Below are 21,028 nucleotides of genomic sequence, written 5' to 3'. Positions count from 1 at the left end.
CTACATTTTTACCCAATCCACTGATGAACATTTTTACCCAATCTGGGAAGTGGCATCCACTGATGAATGGTTATACGACGATGGTCCTTATGAACTAATCGTTCAACACTTCTTACTTGACATAGCTTGTTACATGGGTCGTGCGTGGGAGCTTAGCTTCTGTCACTTGTAAAAGTCTTTGCTAAGGACCAGAAAGAAGTGTATTTGGACATGCAATACTTGGAAAGTTTCAAATACTTTATCTGAAGTTTGCAAACACTGGGTATCTTAAAAAACCAAAATTAACTTAAATTGCAGAGGGTGCAATTCCCATAAAGAAAAAAGAACACATACTTCAACTAAAAAATAAATTTCTAGAATATTGTCTTTACCTTATGAATTGCAAGTAGAGTGAGCCCATCTCAGGCTTCAACTCAAAACTATCTAAAAAAGTCCTCCTTACTAAGTCACTCTGAAGATTTTATTATCTATACAGAGAAATAAAGGTTAAATGGGAAGATAAGAGATATTCTACATGTCTACCAACTTCTTAACAGCAGAGGCTTAACCCCCCTTTGATCACCAGGTTTACCATTGCTTCTAAAATTATGGAGTCGAATAGAAAAAAAATCAATGCATTTTCTTTTCTTTCCTTTCCTGAGTCTACTTTGGAGAGGAATTCGTCGGAACTATCCATGAAGCTAATTGATGCTCCACTTCTCCCCAGTTGTGCACTTTCTTAACCATGGGATGCCCATTAAGTGACTCACTTTTCGACCATGGGTATGAATTTTCATAATCAAATAGAAGAACCTTGATTCCAACTTCCGCGCACTCAATAGCATACCTCGGATTGTCATCAATCAAAACATTTGCTCCCAAGGACCTAGCACAACCAGTTATCTAAAGTTAGTCAAACAGTGTACATACATAAGTTTTCCACAGGTCTAACAAGACAATATAGTGAGACGGAGAATATGATCTTCTAGCTAGATACAAAAACAAGAGGGGCAACAATCGTCTGCTTTGTAACATTATGTGAAAAAACTGAAAATGGTGTATCTAAGGTCGTCTGCTTTGTAACATTATGTGAAAAAGACTTAAAATGGTGTATCTAAGGTCAAACAACTTACAATAACAAGAGTTAAAGAGGCCTAAGGAATATAATTTTGTAAGTTAGCTAGATATCAAAATGGATGGTGGCATCAATCTTCTGCTTATGACATTATCTGAAAATGGCGAGGCATTGCAGAAAAATAGAACAAAGAGAAAGCAAAATGCAAAGGGCGATTGATAACATATACCTGCAAATATCTGATTTGGCTATTGACTGCCCATTCAGCGCAAAGTGATTCCCGAAGTGCATTTCCTGAAACAAACCTGGATAATGCCTCTCAATCCACTCAATCGTATGATCTTTGATGGCATTTTGCCGGGACCTATAAAACATTGGTCAAATTAGTTCCTAAGAAAATACCCCATGCAAAAGGTATCAATTAATTGAAGCAACCGAAGGGTCCTCAAATTACGTACGTCACAATTGATAGATTACAGAATCTAGACAACTTTTGAAGAGTCTGTTGAGAACCGGGAATTGGATGAATTCCAGTCTTGAAATAAGAGGTCTTGAAGAATTCATGGACACGGATATCAGCTGCCACAATATTTATGTAAAGTTAAAAACAGAAATGTTGTCGGACCACAAATGCATAACCTTGAATAACAATATAACACACACAAATATCCCATTGAAAAACAAAATGAATGCATTGAAGAATCAAAATCAAATTAATCTGATGCCATATGTCTAAAGAATTGCAGCAGTCCACACCCATCACGTTTTCAGTTATCACTACACTAGAAAACAAACAGCATACAGTCTGTTTATTTAAACTTTAACAATTTCAGTTGCCAATTGAAGTCTTTTCTATAGTCAAAGTATTATTTTTTTCTTGGTTAGTCAAAGTATTATAAATGTCAATTAAAATTAAGAAGAGCAATAGAAGTAAGGGAACAGGAAACAAAGGCGCGGCAAAACAATACATTCAGAACGCACCAAGAGAGATACTTGCTTGGAGGAATAGAGGCAAGAAGAGCATACGCAGAAGTAGAAACATCTAAGAAGAGAAAAAGAAGCAGGGTTGGAGCCAAAACAGAGGAAAAAGTGGCACATCAGAAGTAGAAGACAAAAAAGAAGAGAAGAGTGCAGGGCGGAAGAAGGGAGATAGCAAAGCAAAAACTGCAGAAGACGAGAAAGGTAAACTAATCCAAAAGATGAAGAAAGAAAGATGGATAACTGTACTTGTATGCTGGAGTGTAGAACAAGCAGTTAGAAGTTGGGAGCATTCAAAGTTGAAGCCTGGATGGCAGACAGACAAAGCCGCAAAGGATGCAACCGATATGACCGAAGGCCTTAACCCTCTCCTTTTCTGTATCCCTTTGCAAGCGAACCATAGCTTAGAAAATGACACCAATTATAGGACACCACACTGAATGTCGATGTGCTTTGTTGCAATCACTTTTCACACTATTACCGATAATCTCTTTCAGGAAATCCATTCCTTTTAGCGTCTCATTTCAGTTGTTTGGGGAGGAGGACTGTTAATCCCTTATATGCTAGCAACCTAACTTAAAGAGTGAAGCAATTTGTCTATGAAATCTTCCAAAAGCAGGGTCCTGGATCAGATAATATAGTGATCATAAAAGATCGGAAAGGTAAACTTCATAGTAGGTCATCTTTGACAGAGTTTTCAGCATTGCAGAAGCATTACTTTCAATCTAATTGAAAAAAGTGAGACTAAAATGAGACAAAGGAGACAATTTTATCAACGGAAGGAACTTGGCCATAATAGCATACGGAAGGGAAAAAATAATAGAGCTTAGTCACATTGACAACAATGGTGTCCAACAATTCCACGGGGTACCTGTTATCTCTCACCAGCACGAGGGACTTCTAATTTATCCCCTTGTATGCTATTACACTAACTTTTAGTGTGAAGAAATTTCTCTATCAAATCAGCCAAATGCAGGGTCCTGGATAGATAATATAGTGATCATGTAGGTAAGGTGATAAAAGAATGCCGAGATGGGATTCACAGTAGGTCGCCATTGCAGAAGCATTACTTTCAAATCTAATGGGAAAAGAGAGACTAAAGTGAGACCACAACGACAATTTTATTAACGGAAGCAACTTGGTTATAATAGCATATCAGGGAAAAAAAAGGAGCTTAGTCACATTTTTTGCGAAAATGATGGTATCCAACTATTCCATGGGGTACCTGCTATCTCTCAATGGTACCCGATAATTCTGCCCATCGAGGCTTCAGCAAATGGGAAAAATTCACCTATGATTTATGGCCTCTATGCTAGATATATTTTTCAAAGACCACCTGGTACATATGTCACAAAAGGGAAAACATGGTGGAGGACATAAATCTTAGCCTCCCTCTACTAGGGTTTGAACCCTGGTCTCCAAGTTTTCCCCTTAATTGACTGCTAAGCCACACCCTTGGGTGGAACTTAGTAGTAATATTATGACCAAAATAAAATTAAAAAATCTCACTCCAGCTTAAACTGTACCCCAAATGTCATCATCACTTTATCACAGAGATCACAAACACGAGCATGCCAAATACCTCCAATCTGAAGTGGATAAACAAAAGGAGAACAAAAGTTGGGAAAACACCTTGAAATATTTGCTTCTACCTAAATAACTCAACTGAAAGGAAAGACCCAATAATACCTTCATCTCTTGAGCACTTCCATATCTGCAATGATTAGAGAAAAGGTAGCTCAGAAAAGTACAACGTTGCAGGAGAAGGGATATATTAAGGTAACCAAACAAGTGATACCTCCTCAGTTACAACAGCATTTCGTAAATTTCACTACCATTTCTTTGTTTACCAATTTAACTCTTTTGATAGGTAAAAGTGGATTAATCGTTAATACCAATTAGCAATCAAGTAGAGGACCATTTGCGAAAGAAACCAATAAATATACACAAAAGTCAACTTACAAAAAAAATGAAAACACAGAACCCAAAATGACCTCCTTACCAAAATATATAATTCCTAGCAACACATCTATCTTCCTGGATCCAAACTAAAACCTTTTCACCTAGATTACTTCCAACCTAAGTTGCTCGGACTCTCCTAAAATGTTGCCACACCCGTGTTGGATCCTCCAAAAATGCACTGCGTTTGAAGGATCCGACACGCACCCGATGACATTTTTGAAGAGTTCGAGCAACATAGCTTCCCACTACCATAATTTAAACCACACTTTAAAGTCTTAATTCGGACTGTTATCTTGTACTTGATCTCTTTTTGTTGTTCTCTTAGTTTGCCTTCTAGCCATGTTGCATCAATTTTCCATGACTCCTTGCCTATCTTCACTTCCACCCCAAGAGACTTCCAAAGTTGCCCAATATCTGTCTGTCATTTAGTCTTTTGCGTTCTTTCCACTACAATTAAGGATATTGTCAAATCATGTAATTCAAACTTCATATTTGACCCACTTGCCAAATCTTCCTTGCAGCTCCATCATAACAAGTACCAGAATCCCAATAACTACTTTGTCATCTTAAGTGTATCTACTGAGATTCTTGAACGCCTGTGCTCATGTTGAATTGTTATTCATCTGCCACCTTCTTCTCATGCTGCGTCTATCAATTTTGAATTGAGAGAGGGAGAAGCAAGCCCACCATCACAGCAGGATGGAGAATGGGATTGAACTCTCAACTTTATTTTATAAAGGAGGACTGAACTCTCAATTTAACCTTATATTTGATATGATATCTTCTCATCCATCTGTCCTATAAAAAAATAGTTCTCCTTCCCTTTTTCGAACTTCATCAAACTGTGTCCACTTCCCTAAAAGACTTAATACTACAAAAAAAATTCATGTGGCACCTATTTTTATATAATAAACTATTTCTTGTGCTCTTAGATAGATCAGGCACCAGGAGATTTAGCACTCCAACTTCTTTTTTTAATTCTTACAAAAAAAAAAGTTATCAAATTGTCCATTTCCCATATCCAATAGTATATAAATAACATTATAAATCTTCTTCCAAATTGGGTAGGAGAGGGCACTTTCTGTTCTCATCAGTTCCATCAAATGATTGGATGATATAGGTAAAACCATTCCAGGGCTCTGAGCTTTTAGTTATATTCAGTGTTATCAAAGGTGAAAAGCACCAAAGGCCATAGTCATCTTGTGAGATACCAAACAAAACTCCACACAATTGATAAGCATGGTACCTTGAAGAACTCATATACATGATACTCGGACACCGACTGATATGATGAGTAACGATCTGCAACAAATTCGTTGAGGGCTGAAACAAAGTTCCCAAGGACTGCAAACCAGCAAATAAAAACATATAAGGATGACAGGTGAGCACACACAATCATTTCATATTTAGAGACATAACACAAATTTCTAAAAAATAAGAATTACAAGGAAAAGATAGTGAATGAAAATCAGAACCGCCAATATTATGTGGATAGGACAAGTAAGTTTGCAATCATATGTGTTTTAGATAAGCAGGATTACAGAACTACACAAAAATGTTGATAATGTACTATTAGGGTTCAGCATCTATGTATATGTAGCTTTTCATCAAAAGGGGTTTCTTGCTAGCTACCCTGATGCAGGCATTAACCACAATTGTAACAACCCTACATTTAAAGGGAAAGTTTAGTTTCAAGTACCTTCATCAACATCAACAGCTACAACGATTTTATCATGTAAATCCTGGTTAAAGAAGCCAGCAGAGCTTCCTCTGTGAGATGGATCATTGTTAGTGTCAGAATGCTTAGTAGCACTACTAGTACTAGCTTCCTCCTCATCCTGTACCAAAATCGGATGAGGTGGAGCAAAAACCTGAAATCCATTCATATACTTATTGTTGCTACCCGCACAACTTATATTTGAATCATTAGAAGAAGAAGAAGAAGAGCAACCCCAAAGCCTGAGACCCATCGCCGCCGCATTGTTAAAAGGGTATTTTCCTCCACCACCCTTTGGATCAATGGAGGTAGATAAAAACTTAACACATGACAAAATCTGATTATACCCCTTGTTAGATAATACAAAGGAAGAATCTTTAGGTCCAACGGAAAAGGTAGATGATGTAAACGCCATTAAAGAATGAATCCACCAATTTTGATGATCAACACTAAATAAACGCTGCACACACCTTCCCCTGCTTATCATAACGATACTAAAAAGGATACCTTTCCACACATCTAGCAAAAACTCAAGAAAAAAAAAATGAAAACATCAGACAATGTCCTTATGTTTGTTTACTTCCCAATTAGCTTTTCAAATGCAAAAGAGGATTTTTATCAACTCCAAGAAAAAGGGGTTTTCATGCGATGGAAATTAATTGTGTGAATATCGAAAGAAACCATATACAATTACATGTCTAGCAACAAAGGGAGTTGCAAAATTACAGGTAGAGAAGAATTCAGCCCAAATATCCAGGGAATTCGTCAATTGCCCTAGCCAAGTATGGCTGTCATTCGGGTCGGGTTTGGAGAGGGGAAAAGATGTTCGGCCCAATTTTCTACCTCATTTAGCGGGCTAATCGGGTCGGGGTGAGTTTTTAATTATTTTTTAAAAAAAATATTTGTAATTTCTATATATATATATATAAAAGAGAACCCTAGGCCCGCCTACGTGGCGCCACCACAAACCAGAATTCTCTTTTAATTTAATTATTTCCAAACTAGTTTTCCCATTTCACGAAAAGTTGCGACTTTTATGAAAAATTGCGACTTTAATGAAGAGTTGCGACTTTTATGAAAAATTGTGACTTCTATGAAAGGTTGTGACATTTTCGAAGGGTTGCAATTTTTCCAAATAGTTGTGACCTTTCCGATAAGGTATAATAAATATTTGTTCACACTACCCTTTGTTGTCTATAAATAGAGGGATTTCCTCTCATTTAAAAAAAAACCAAAATTCTAAACTACTACTACTACTTCTTCTTCTTCTGCACAATTAAATATTCATGTACTTTGCTCCTATTGAGTGACTCACTACACCATTGCTTATGCCAAATACTTGTATGTATTTTTACAATCATTAATTTATACTTATGTTATTAAGGATAAATGATAAGATGTTATACTTTTTATTTTCTTTTACACTATTAATGTTTGTTTCTATGTAATCTTGTATGTAAGATAATATAGTGTTTTAGTTTTATTGACCGATAGATTTTAAATATTATTTTTTAAATTCCGTGATATTAAACTCCCGCGTAATTTTACTAGTATATAATTAATAGGAAGAAGCTTTAACATATATGTAAGTCGAATGGCAGCACAATAGAAATAAATGTGTAAGTTTAAGACAACAATTTGTTAATTATTTAATTACCTTTTATTTTTTTTTATAGCTTTTACTTAAAAACATATCTTAAGAATTACCTTTTTTCACATTTTGAGTTTCTTTTTATACTAGTATTTAGGTATTTTTAATATTTTAAACATTTTTTTTAAGAAATAGCAAGTTGTGCTATTTTACTTGCCTAGTGCGGGTTACCTCTCCTATGTGGTTTGCGAGCTATTGCATAAGAGCGAGAGTTTTACCCTGTGCGCACCAAAAGGGTAGCAGCTGCGGATTTCCCTTGTCATAAAAAAATAAAAAAAATACTTACTTTTATATACATTTTTAGGTTATTGAATTTGTTAACTTGTTTAACATTTTAAACATTTTTTTCTTAATCGTGATGATGGTTATTTATTCAATCTAATTTGAGTTTCTATTCCTATAAAACAATTTATATAGATTATAAATAATTTTTTACCACATTTAGGGCTCCTTCTTTAAAACAATTTGACGGATTTCTGTGAAACAATTTATATGGTAACTAACAGAGTCCTATTTCTACAAAATAATTTATATTGTAACTAACAGAGTCCTATTTTTAGGTGTTATGAGGATATATTTTTTCAATTTTCTAGGGTTTGCTAATTAAACTTATTTAAATGAGAAAACATTTGATTCCAAAATACCTAAAATTTAATCGTGGTAAATTATTTTTTATGAAGACTTTTAAAAATACAATTTCAGAGCATGTTCCTGTAACTTCCACATTTATGAAAATTAGAACTTCCATTAATTGTTTTGTTCCTTATTCTTACTTCGATTATTATTTATATTTTTTCTATTATTTTGTTCCTTATTCTTACTTCAATTATTATTTATACCGAATACTCATTTATGTTGTCACTGTTTTGTAAATATTATTGAAGAAGTTGTGAGTTATGATAATGTACAGTGTATCAAACAAGTGTCTGAATGTTCATGAACGTTGACATATAGGATTATGAGTACATATGTGTTGTGAACACAGCTGGCCAAGTTGTTGGGCTTGAGACTAAACCACAAAGAAGCCCAAGAATTAGACAGCCCAATACTTGTTTTGCATGGGATCTAGGTTGAGTAGACTTTAAATGGTTGTCATCTGCGGTTTTTGGAGGATTATGCGTATTATGAAGAAACTATCTTTTCCTCTCATCTTCTTTCTAGAGTCTTAACTTCTCATCCCCATTCTTATCTCTATCTTTAGTTACTTGCTATTTCACTACTTCTCTTTGTAATTCTAGTGTTGTTATTATAATTTGGTTATCAATGAATATAATGTTTATGTATATGTATTGAGAAATCGGGTTTGTTTCATTGGTTCTTTTCATCCAGAGGTGTCTCTAATGGAGGACCAAAAAGTACTCAAGGCTTTCGTTGATGATTCAATCCTAGAACTAAAGAATTCTATCTCTAAAGATCTCGCTGAATTTCGTTCAATGTTGCTGGAAGTTTTGAACGAAAAGGATAGGACCTCTTCTGAACCCCTAAACACAATTATGGACACCAAACTATGGCAGTTTCGAGGCGAGAATCCGGAGGCTTGGATAGTCCAAGCGGAGTATTAGTTCGATTTCTATAAAATTGAGGAAGATCAAAAACTTATGGTGGTATCGCACTACCTTGATGGTGAAACATTTCAATGGTACTAGTGATTATTTAGGAATAATCAATTAACGAATTGGCCGCCGCATTTCGCTGATAAGGTGAGAATTCAATTTAAAGAGAAATGATATGAATCCGTGGCAGAGAGATTCCACAATCTCAGGCAGGTAACCTACGTGACTGAGAACCAAAATCGTTGTGAGGACATTTTGTCGAGTTTCGGTGAGTCAGATGTATAGGCACATATATATTCATCCACGATCGAGCAACATAACCAACTCACATGTTCATGGTGATCAATCAGAATGTAAAAGCAATACCAATGCATGCAAGATGTTTGATGAATTGTCTGATAGGTACGAAGATTCAAATCCTCTCGATACATCCAACAAGCTTATTGAACTTTCCATTGCCCCTAATGATCTGTTAAATTATTTCTCCCGACTTGTTGTGGTTAATGGTTGCAATGAAGAGGCTAAAAATGAAGATAATAATGATGAAGAGGACGTTGTTACCATCAGAGACGAACCTATAAAATTTGTTAGTGCAAATGTGGATAAGCCTTCATTATATATTAATTCCGTCGTATCTATTCCCTGTGACCTTGCCATGTTTGATGTTCACAATATTTTAGATGATCGTTGGAATCAATTAATTGTTGGGTACTTCGGAAAAGCTTACCCTCTAGAACTTGTTCAATGTTGGGAGGAGATGTCTTCTATTCTTTCCACTTGTAGTTATGCAAAGCTTATAAACAGAGGTATAATTGATCTACTTCGTGAACTTGGTCAGGCTATACTTATCTTAACTTGGTATCTGTTTCCACCTGACCAATTTGGATTAGAGTTTCCATTTGAAGTGTGGGACCCTGGACGTCACTTGCTTGTGAATTTTTACATTAGTAAAATAATTAAAAATAAAATTCATGGTGTGCATATTAGCGACATTTTATTGCAGACAGATAAAAGTGACACTAATGATTCACCAGATGAATGATCAGATAGTTTTTGGTTTTGCTTGCACCCAACAACACATGACTTGGCGTTGGTACCATTAGAACCTTTGAGTTCATTTTTCACAATTACAGGTGGTCAAACCTTGTTCATTGAGTCCTCTGTTGGGTATAGTTGTAATGCATCCAAGGGTCTTTACATTGCAGGGGAAGTACACCTACTAGTTCTATATGCAAATTTTGATGCTAAACCTGAAGGCATAGTGCAGGAACCTCCAAGTGTGAATGATGACCAACAATCTAGCCATAAATATTTATTTCCTCGACACATTGGCAATGTACTTTTCTACTATGTTGCTGAATATGCCAAACGAACTGACTCTGCCTTCTTTCTCCTTGCTTCAATTGAGCTAGTGTTTATGAAAAGATTTCTCATTGAGAAGGATTTTCATGTTTTACCAGTAAAAAGGCGAGAAAGTTATAATGCAGATGGTCTTCTAGTGAGTGCTCCATATGCAGATGTACACGAAGATGCGAAGCACGACCTCAAGAATGATAGTAAACTTCCATGGACATATCATACTCTTTTTCATGTCTATTAGCGAGAATTTTGTTACAAGGAAGCAATACTAAGTGAGGCAAATTGTTCAACGCCATGGAGTCCTTTGTCATTTTTTAATTGTACGCACAATGAGGGGAGCATTGCACTTTGTTACACGAAGAAAACAAGGATGAAGCTTACTTGCTCTAATACTGATGTTTTTCTACCGTCTTACTTGGTTGAGCAAATGGTTGTTCCTTGGATTGCATTTAGAAATGCTACATCTTTCTCTCTATCTATTCGTTTTAACAAGGATCCAATTCGAGCCAATGTGGAAATGCTAGCTATTCCAAGTTCTTCAACATTTCTTAGAATTCGTTACATGCCTCCAGAAGTTGGCATCCAGAACTTACAGGTGCCATTGCCTTCTATGCTAAATCACATGGCAGGGAATTTACACAAAACAAATATTTTTGTGTTGAACTTTTTTGAGAAATTCTCTTACAAGAGTGTTACATTTCCCTCGTCAATTTGGCTCTACTTGAACCTTGAGGACAAGGTTCTCATTTCAGGGGAGAGTATTGTTGTGAACACGACTGGCCAAGTTGTTGGGCTTGAGGCTAAACCACAAAGAGGCCCAAGAATTAGACAGCCCAATACTTGTTTTGCTTGGGATCCAGGCTGAGTAGACTTAAAATGGTTGTCATCTGCGGTTTTTGGAGGATTATGCGTATTATGAAGAAACTGTCTTTTCCTCTCATCTTCATTCTAGAGTCTTAACTTCTCATCCCCATTCTTATCTCTATCTTTAGTTACTTGTTATTTCACTACTTCTCTTTGTAATTCAAGTGTTGTTATTATAATTTGATTATCAATGAATCTAATGTTTATGTATCTGTATTGAGAAATCGGGTTTGTTTCAACATGTCACAATTTAATTAATAAATACATGCCACAAAAACTCATTATTTTTAATTAATATTCTTAACCATATACATTTTATGTAGAAATAAAAATATCTCAACTATTTTCTGGGGTGAATTTGTGGAATAGATCAAATCATATTTGGATGAATTCTAATGACAAGCTTATTGTCGTTGTCATGCAATTGATTAAGACACATTAATTTCGAGGTTATTTAGGTGTCTAACTTTACTATTCAAGAGAACTATACAATTAGAAAACTCTTAATAAAAATTATTAATTATGTAGGTCAAATTCCTGAGAGGAACACTTGGCACGTTTACACGCTTTGGATCAATTCAATTCTTCCTCAAGTTAATGAATTTACTAGAAAAAGCTCACAAAGAATTACACAAATTTCTTCACCAAAGAGTCAATCTATTGCTACAGAATTCACATCTGAAGTACATGAAATTGAGGATTTGATTGACAGTAAGCCCGTAAGTAATTAATTTTCATTCCTTAATTCAACACACTTTTTTATAAAAAAAATAAAATATAACAGTAATTATTTAATCTCTATTTGCAGCAAGAGAATTATTTTATTGCGGCAAAGAGAATCCATCTAGAAATAGATCGTGGATGGTTTTATTTAGCATGCAAACAATGTGCAAAGGGGATTGATGAAAAAGGGGGTCAAATTATATTGTAAAAGGTGTACCATTCAATCAGTCATCCGTAGGTATAACCAAAATTCATATTTTTCTCTCAATGTCTCATACAAATTCAATAATCTAATAGAATGACTTTTCAAGGTACAAACTGCTAAAAGTTATAGTTTTGAATTTCACTGGCAAAATTTCCCTTATGTTGTGGGATTGGGTAGAAACAAAGATGATTGGAAAAATTGCTACTAATTTATTTGAGGTAAGTTAAAATTCTAAGCATGTTTAACCTTTATATCTTAAGTTATACATTTTGTTCCAGTATCTTCATTCTAACTACGCAATATATATCTTTTTCTTAAGACTGTTGATGCTGCAAATAAGTCTGCATATCCTATGGAGTTGGACAATATTGTGGACAATACATACATGTTTCAACTGGAATTAAAGAGCTCCGTGTCATGACCCGCCACTTTGCCCTTCAAGTTTTGCGCCGGAAGATGGGAGAAGAATCTAGAGTTGTGGAGAGGTTAGTAGAACACTTTAGAACTCCCTAGATAATTTTCAAGAAAACTTTAGAATTCTGTAGAAAGTGTAGAGAATTCTAGAGAGGGACCAAAGTGTAAATACTTTAGGGACTTGTGTAGTAATTTTTATTTGCACTTTAGCCCCTATATTGTAGTATAAATAGATGAGCCATTCATTTGTAAATCATCCATCCAAGCTTGAAGCAAGAATCACTCGAGTTGCAAAGCATTCTCCAAAGCAATACAAGGCCTTCTTTCAAAGTTCTCGTATTTATTTACATTCTCTTAGTGATCTATGTTTCAAAGGCTTACTTGAGCTTACAAGATCTTGAAAGATTAGTAAGTAAGTTGTCAAGTGCCGCACGAAGCTTTAGTAAGACTCTAAGTCCGTGACAACGAGGTATCAGAGCAAAGGTTTGATATTAAGGGAATGACTAATGAAGGAGACGTAAACGCCACTAACACCACCAACGTCAGGCTAAATGGTGGGAAGAAGAACCGCAAGGGAAAGAAGCACCTTAAGAGTGGCAAGGAAATGCTGCTCGACCCTACACCAAGAGAGGCGCTAACATCTCACCCACCTTCAACCATTGAAGCAAGTGATGATGACCGTGGCGAGGAGCCCATTGACGTCACACCCGAAGAGGAGTGGATCGTAAGGGTTGAAACTGCGAGGTAGGCCGTGGAGATCTTAGGCAGATGCTTGAACAAGGTCGATGACAAGTTTAAGACTTTGGAAGACTTCACCCTTGAGGAGACCGACAACATCTGCAAGGAGTTGGTGGGACGCCAGCGTGCCGGGTTTGAGATGAAGGAGGTTATCACTTCCTTTCAGTGTCGGCTCATGGTGGCGTTAAGCACGATTGAGACCATGAAGGCCGAGATGAAAGCACTCAAGAAGGGCGTGGAAGTTGGAGGATCATTGTCGTTCGACTGAGATAGGGAGGCCAAGGTCGAGCCTCCCAAGCCATCTATGTTCAAAGGCGTCTGTGACGTGCAAGAGGTGGATAATTTCCTTTGGCATTTGGAGAATTACTTCAATTGCAACAGGGTGAAGAGTGATGATAGTAAGATCAACACTGTGGTGTTGTACCTCTCAGAGATGGCCATGTTGTGGTGGAGGCGTAAAGAGTCGGAAATAGGGAAGGGACTTTTGCACAATCAACACTTGGGAGCAATTTTAAGTGGAGTTCAAGAAGGCTTTCTTCCCTAACAACGTCATTTATGAGGCGAAGCGCAAGTTGAGGGAGCTGAGGCAGACAGGCAGCATACGCGCATACATGAAGTAGTTCACCACCCTCACGCTTCAGATTCCTAACCTCACGGATGAAGATATGTTGTTTCCCTACATAGATGGGCTGCAAAATGGGGCCAGGACGGATTTGGAACGTCGACATGTCAGGACTATCGATAAGCCATCACGCAGGACGAAGCTTTGACAGACTTCAAGCATGAGAAGCCCGACAGAGTCGGAGGAGAGAAAGTGAGAGGTAGTCATGACCATGGTGGGGGAGATTGTGGCAAAGTTGAGGAGCAACGGCCACATCCCAAAAATCATGATACCTACAAGTCCAATGGCAAGAAGTCTGGACGTCAAAGCAATGTTGAGAGAAAGTCAGAACCTACAAAGAGAAACGGTTGCTACATATGTGGTGGGCCGCATGGCTATGCAAGGTGCCCTGAACTGAAAACTCTTGGTGCTATCCTGCGAGAGAGGAAGGAGAATGATGCACAGAAGCAAAGACAAGGCGCATAGACTATGCAGTTGGGCTTGATAGGACTATGCAGAGATATCACGAAGCAGCCAGGGAAGTCGAGAGAATACGGCGCACAGTATATCGACCTCATGATTAATGGAAGACCCGCTCGTGCTATGGTCGACACGGGTGCAGAGGCCAATATTATGACCAAGACGGCAACAACAAAGTTGGGGCTGAGTTACAATCCAAGTAACCCTCAACTCAGAACGGTCAATGCACCACCGACACCCGTGTGTGGAGTCGCACATGGAGTAACCATCACGCTAGGCGAGTGGCAAGGTAAAACCAACTTCATTGTCACTCATTTAGACCTCTTTGACATAATTCTTGGGCAAGAGTTCTTCCAGCAGTGCCACACAGTGATCGATCCTTACCTCCAACAACTCTTGGTCATGGAGCAAGGAGGATCATGCATGGTGCCCCTGGTTAAGGTACCAATGATGGAAGGGCAAGTTCGACTAACGACCATGAAGCTCGAGAGAAGCCCTAAGAAGAAGGAGTCAACTTTTATAACCACCATTGCAAGTTTGAAAGAAGACGATGGTGGAAGAATGTCCTTTCCACCATGCATGAAGAAGGTTCTAGAAAGGAACAATTTCGTGATGCCAAAGGAGCCGCCAAGACGCGTGCCTCCTAGGAAGGAGGTAGACCATAAGACCGAGCTAGAAGAGATAAGGAAGCAACTGAAAGAGTTGCACGAGGGCGTTGATCGAGTCAATAGACTATTGGTTGCGCATACGAGAAGACAAGACTTAGTTATCTATGCACCGGTGATGCGACGCGGTCGTCGCATCAATAAGTGGGGGAGAGTGTCATGACCTGCCACTTTTCCCTTCAAGTTTTGCGCTGAAAGAGGGGAGAAAAATCTAGAGTTGTGGAGAGGTTAGTAGAACACTCTAGAACACCTTAGATAATTTTCAAGAAGGCTTTAGAATTTCCTAGAAAGTGTAGAGAACTTTAGAGAGGGACCAAAGTGTAAATACTTTAGGGACTTGTGTAGTAATTTTTATTTGCACTTTAGCCCCTAGTTTGTAGTATAAATAGATGATCCATTCATTTGTAAATCATCCATCCAAGCTTGAAGCAAGCATCACTCAAGTTGCAAAGCATTCTCCAAAGCAATACAAGACCTTCTTTCAAAGTTCTCTTGTCTTTATTTACATTCTCTTAGCGATCTAAGTTTCAAAGACTTACTTGAGCTTACAAGATCTTGAAAGATTGGTGAGTAAGTTGTCAAGTGCCGCACGGAGGTTTAGTAAGACTTTAAGTCCGTGACATCCGACAGTCAAAACAAGTTGAAGTGTTTAGAGTTGTTACATTTACTACTGACAATGATATTATTGAAAATACAAGTATACTTCACACGTAGAGACATATAAGGTATTATTTTATATTCAAACATTTATCAGGTTTAATTTGAATTAAATTATAATTTTTGTACACAACTTTTAGAATCCATACTTCAATGATAGCCAAGTCAGTCTTGACGATTGTGAATTCAAGGTTATTTTACAACATATTATTAATGTTTGTTATATTGTTCATTAAATATAGAAACTCAATAGTCCTTCAAAACAGACTTTAAAATTTCTATCCCAATTTATGTGACACTTTTTGAATTTTGAGCTTTAAACAAGTATATCTTTGACAATAAATTTTTCATATATCTTTAATATTTTGAATTGTCAATCATTGTGACTTATAATACTTTTTACGTAGTTTATAAATATATAAATTTCATTTCAAAAAATTTGAAGATTCCATGCACTAATTCCCAGTCAAACTTAAACTATTTGACTCATCAAAAAATGAAAAGTGCCACATAAATTGGGACATATGGAGTAATAAAAAGGAATAATTGAGAAAAAACTAAATGTCATTCTTGACTTTAGAAGCATGTCAGTCACCTCCTCTACATCTAGCTTTATTGTATATATTAGATTTTATATTACAACTTATATATATTTAATTATTTTCATTTTGTTTCTTTGTAAAATATTTATTTTAAATTTTTTGTTACTCTAAGCTTTTTATTCTGTTCTCTTTTATTAGTTTTTTATCTTTTCATTAAAAAAATTCTTAAAAAATTATGTGTATTTTTTTAAAAAAAAATAATAAGCAAAAGTGTATTTTATTTTTTAACGTTTTATTTGATTTTCTTCATTTATTTTGATATCCATTCGAAATTAGCTTATTTTAAATATAATTTTTCAATTAAATTTTGAAAATTAAATCAAAAGGAAAAGCAATAGTTTAAAACCCTACATATAGCTACAAACTATAATATTTTAAAGTATATTGATTTATCTTAAATAAATATCACAGAGGAGGAATGTTCCCAAGGGGGAGATATTGTAAGACCTCAGACTTCGAAAAGGGATAAAAGGGGTTTGTACAAGTCACCCATAAATTTTGAGTTTTGGGTCAACTTCAAACGACTATCTCTCAGAACATAAAAAATTAGGTAGCCTATGACCTATCAAATTAAAGGTCTTTGAGTCCTCTTTCCAACGCCACCAAGTTTGCTTGATTTCGAGTTCAGAGTAAGAAGATATGCCCGTTTTAAAGAACCTTCCTTTTAAGGCACCTTGTCAGTTTTTAAGAGGGGTAGTTTGATCTTTTCCCACCCCTTCTAAGCCTAAGCCACATTTTTTCTTCACCTAATTAAGGGTCTAATCTGTATTAACACATCTTTTCACGTTCTTCAACACTTAGAAGAATTAGAGCAATATTCCAAGGGTTCAAGCGTTCTTCAAGTTTCCATCGATTTTTGCCTAGAACGTTTACCCTTTACAAGTATGTAAGGCTATCATAGTGTTGGACTAGTTCGTCGTCACACCCTACTTCTCAATTCAGTTAGAAATCGTCACATCTAAAGGATTCATTCATAGTTCTTGATATATAATTATGTTCTTTAACAATTGACGCTTTGATTCTTTTGTTTTCTGAATCTTATAGTGTTTTTCATGCTTGGTATCGCATGATTCCTATTGATTTAGTAAAGTCATGTTTTCAAAAGAAATTGTATGAAAGTTCTCATGTATTGGTTTTGGATTTGAGAAACAAGTAGAGTTAGGAGCAATTTCCCAATTCTAAACTAATTTGGGGTCTTAATTTAACTTGAAAATTTGTCGAGGATATTGGGGAAGACCTTGGGCCGGCGTGCCAGTAATGCGCTAGACCTGGCCTTCAGTAGTTCAAGCCCTGGGGTAGCGCGTCAGTAGTGTGCCCAAGCCTGACTTATGAAGTTCAAGGCATGGTACCCTATGCCAACAATGCACCCAGGCCTGACTTATGAAGTTCATGGCCTGACCCCTTGCGCCAACAGTACGCCATGGATTGTTGGGCCAATTATTTTCTTTGTTTCATCCGGTGAATGTTCCTTTAAGTTGTGGCCACATTTTCCTTCTTTGTATTAGCTCCTATAAGCTTCATTTACCTTTGAAAATTCCAGCATATCCTAATCACATGTCTTAATGCACATTCAAAACTAAATTGAGCTTAAGAGGAGAGTTCAAGAGCTTTTATAGAGTTATCATTGAAGAACCCTTTTTAACCAACAATGATCTTAAACTAATTTTTCTGAAAAAGTAATGATGAGTTTTGAGAAGAGTTCCATACATAATTGGGAAAGAATATAAGGGAACTAAGTATTCCCCAATGTAACATTTTTACATTAAGAAAAGAGAAATTTTGATTTCTCAAAATAGTTTATGAGTTCAGGATATTTCAGAGCAGTTACCTCTTTTAAGAGGTTATTTTGAGTAATTACCTCAAAACAGAGAAAGAATATTTATACTTGAGCATAAGCATATATATTTATTGGGAGTAGTATTAAGCACCGATATGGGATGAGTTCAGACGACTCACATTTCTCATAAACTATGTGGCCAACATGGTAAATGATCATACTTTTTAGATGACTCCTTATTGCTTTCGAGCATAGCTTTAGTGGATCCACTTAGTTGAGGTGTTTTATACCCCAATAAGGTATAGAACAGTTCTGACAGCGTGGGCAAAACGATGTATCATCACATATCTCATAGTGATGGTTATTGGTTAGAGAATCTTCCATATAAGAGTAAAGAGTAATTTATTGTATTTTTATATACATCTATCTTTTATTTATGACGATTTAACCATTTCATCTCTTATTAGTGCTTTGTATTGAGTTGAGTTGAGGTGAGTATTCTTCCAATCTTATTAATGTAGCTATTTATTCGTTCAACATTTTTACATACTTGTACGTTCAATCTACTGATGTTATTCGACATGTATCGTTCTATGGTGCATATACAGCTGTTCAGGATCATCAACAGGTGCTCCGTTGATATCATTTAGCACTCCAGTTAGCTTTTGGTGAGCCTCCTTGCATTCCAGAGGACTCCCCTCTTTCCTTTCAGTTTAGTCAGTTTAGGGTGTCGTGGGTCTTGTCCTAACATCCATGTTGAACTATAGAGGCTTCATAGATATGGAGTTGGACAATATTGTGGATAATACATACTTGTTTAAATTGGAATTGAAGAGCTCCGACAGTCAAAGTTAAGTTGATGTGTTGTTACATTTACTGATGATAATGATATTATTAAAAAATACAAGCCTACTTTGCATATAGAGACATTTAGGGGTCGTTTGGTACAAAGATGCATAATGCAGGGATTAATAATGCAGAGTTTAGTAATGCAGGGATTAGTTTTTATCAAGTGTTTGGTTCATTATTTCCCATTTAATCTTATGTTTGGTTTAAAATTCTAGAAAAAGTTTATTTTCTATTATACCCTTGAGTTATTATGAGATTTTATATTTTATTTAATTTGTCAAGTTAAATGCTAAAATATATTAAAAAAATTATTATTAATTTTGAGGTGTGATATGCCACCATAGAGATCCTTGATAGCACGGTATATTTCTAATTTTTTTGTTGGTCAAATATACCTTGAACTTAACATAGATTTAATGCTACTTAAATTGTTCAAATACACAAAGCTTATTTTTTTAAAAAATAGTTCAAGTGGTCAATTGACGAACTACATTTAAAAAAAAAAGAAGAAAAAACCAACCCAATATAACAAATCAAACATGGAGAAAAAAATATTAATTTATGAAATCATCAAATCACATGGAACGAATTTGGAGAATTTTAAAGAATATTTATAAATATTCTCATATAAATAAAAAAAAGCATTAAATGACAAAAAAAAAATTAGGAAAAAAGATTTGGGGATAGTTTAGTCATTTAGGGGTCTTATCTAAGGATTGTTAAACTTTGAATTAGTTATCCCTCCCTTTTCTAGGAATTAGATAAAACCTTGTATGAGGTACTAATCCATGAATTAGGTTAAATAAAGTAACCAAACAATGTTTTTGTTGGACTAAATTTTAATCCATGGACTATTTTGATTAATATCTCCTACCAAACTGGTCCTTAAGGTATTATTTTATATTCAAACATTTATCAGGTTTAATTTCTATGATTAAATTAAATTATAATTTTTGTACATAATATTTAGGATCCATACTTCAATGATAACAAAGTCAGTCTTGACGATTGTGAACTCTAGGTTATTTTACAACATATTATCAATATTTTTATATTGTTTATTAAATGTAGAAACTCAATAGTCCTTCAAAAAATGACTTTAAAACTTCTATCTCAATTTATGTGACATTTTTCGAATTTTAAGATTCAAACAAGTCTATCTTGGATAATAAATTTTTCATATATCTTTTAAATATTTTGAATTGTCAATTATTGTGACCTATAATACTTTTTACGTTATTTATAAATATATAAATTTCATTTCAAAAAAATTTGAAGATTCTATGCACAAATTTTTGGTCAAACTTAAACTATTTGACTCATCAAAAAATGAAAAGTGCCACATAAATTGGGACATATGGAGTAATAAATAGGAATAATTGAGAAAAAAAAATAAATGTCATTCTTGGCGGTAGAAGCATGTTAGTGAGCTCCTCTACATGTAGCTTTATATATATATATTGAAACTTATATATATTTAATTATTTTCATTTCTTTCTTTGTAAAATATTTATTTTAATTGTTTTTTTACTCTAAACTTTTTATTTTGTTCTCTTTCATTAGTTTCTTATCTTTTCACTTTTAATTTTCTTTAAAAAATATGTGTATTTTTTTAAAGAATAATAAACATCTTCTGTTTGGGTAGATTTGGGGTAAGAGAAGAAAAATAATGGATGAAGATCTGGTTTCAAGGTAATTAGATCCAGAAACTTATTTATTTATTGATTCTGTTAGTGAATTGACGGAATTTTATGTTTTATTTATTGATGAAAGGACATGACTTTGGCACCAATTTTAATTAGATCAAATTTCTGATCAATCTTTTTTTCTTATAATTGTATGAAATTAACCGAGATTGATTTGGTTTGTGATGTAAGCTTACCTGATCTTTTCAATTGGGTATCTGTCAAGGCAATATCCATATTATGCTACATGTACTACTAAAAGCTATGTCAGGCGGCAACAAAACTAGTAGTGAATGGGGGCTTAAATTTAAGGTGAGTTTGACAGAGATGAACCTGATACTTCCATTGGGACGACGACGACTCACTTTTGGATTTCCATTAATCATATTCATCCATACAACTCCCACCTGATTTTAGTGGAAACATACCATAACTACTAATATTGGTACGATTTTGAAACTGGGAAATTGCATGAGGTAGCAAGTAATTATACT

General features: G+C 35.3%; 1 protein-coding gene across 1 annotated transcript; it reads right to left on the bottom strand.

The window, feature by feature from the left end:
• Positions 1-337: 337 nt before the first annotated feature.
• Positions 338-6,397, bottom strand: LOC125823304 (uncharacterized). Its single transcript, XM_049502696.1, has 6 exons — positions 5,694-6,397; positions 5,241-5,338; positions 3,722-3,746; positions 1,513-1,633; positions 1,284-1,418; positions 338-865 (listed from the first exon to the last, which is right to left on the bottom strand). Exons 1-6 carry the CDS (start codon positions 6,196-6,198, stop codon positions 643-645), a joined length of 1,107 nt encoding a protein of 368 aa, XP_049358653.1. The 5' UTR covers positions 6,199-6,397; the 3' UTR covers positions 338-642.
• Between the last annotated feature and the right edge of the window lie 14,631 nt (positions 6,398-21,028).

This window comes from Solanum verrucosum, unplaced genomic scaffold, assembly GCF_900185275.1.
Source record: "Solanum verrucosum unplaced genomic scaffold, falcon-dt-bn FXZP01000214.1, whole genome shotgun sequence".
Taxonomy (NCBI): domain Eukaryota; kingdom Viridiplantae; phylum Streptophyta; class Magnoliopsida; order Solanales; family Solanaceae; genus Solanum; species Solanum verrucosum.
The sequence above is the reverse complement of the archived record's forward strand: the minus strand, read 5'-3'. Positions and strand labels throughout refer to the sequence as shown.

Bases quoted from the DNA above. Each gene is read 5' to 3' on its own strand.
- LOC125823304 (XM_049502696.1), bottom strand. From the start codon at position 6,198: ATGATAAGCAGGGGAAGGTGTGTGCAGCGTTTATTTAGTGTTGATCAT. The intron at 3,747-5,240 runs GTACCATGCTTA...TAATCATTGCAG, and splicing joins ATGTATATGAGTTCTTCAAG to ATATGGAAGTGCTCAAGAGA. The intron at 1,634-3,721 runs GTATTATTGGGT...ATATTGTGGCAG, and splicing joins GAAGTGCTCAAGAGATGAAG to CTGATATCCGTGTCCATGAA.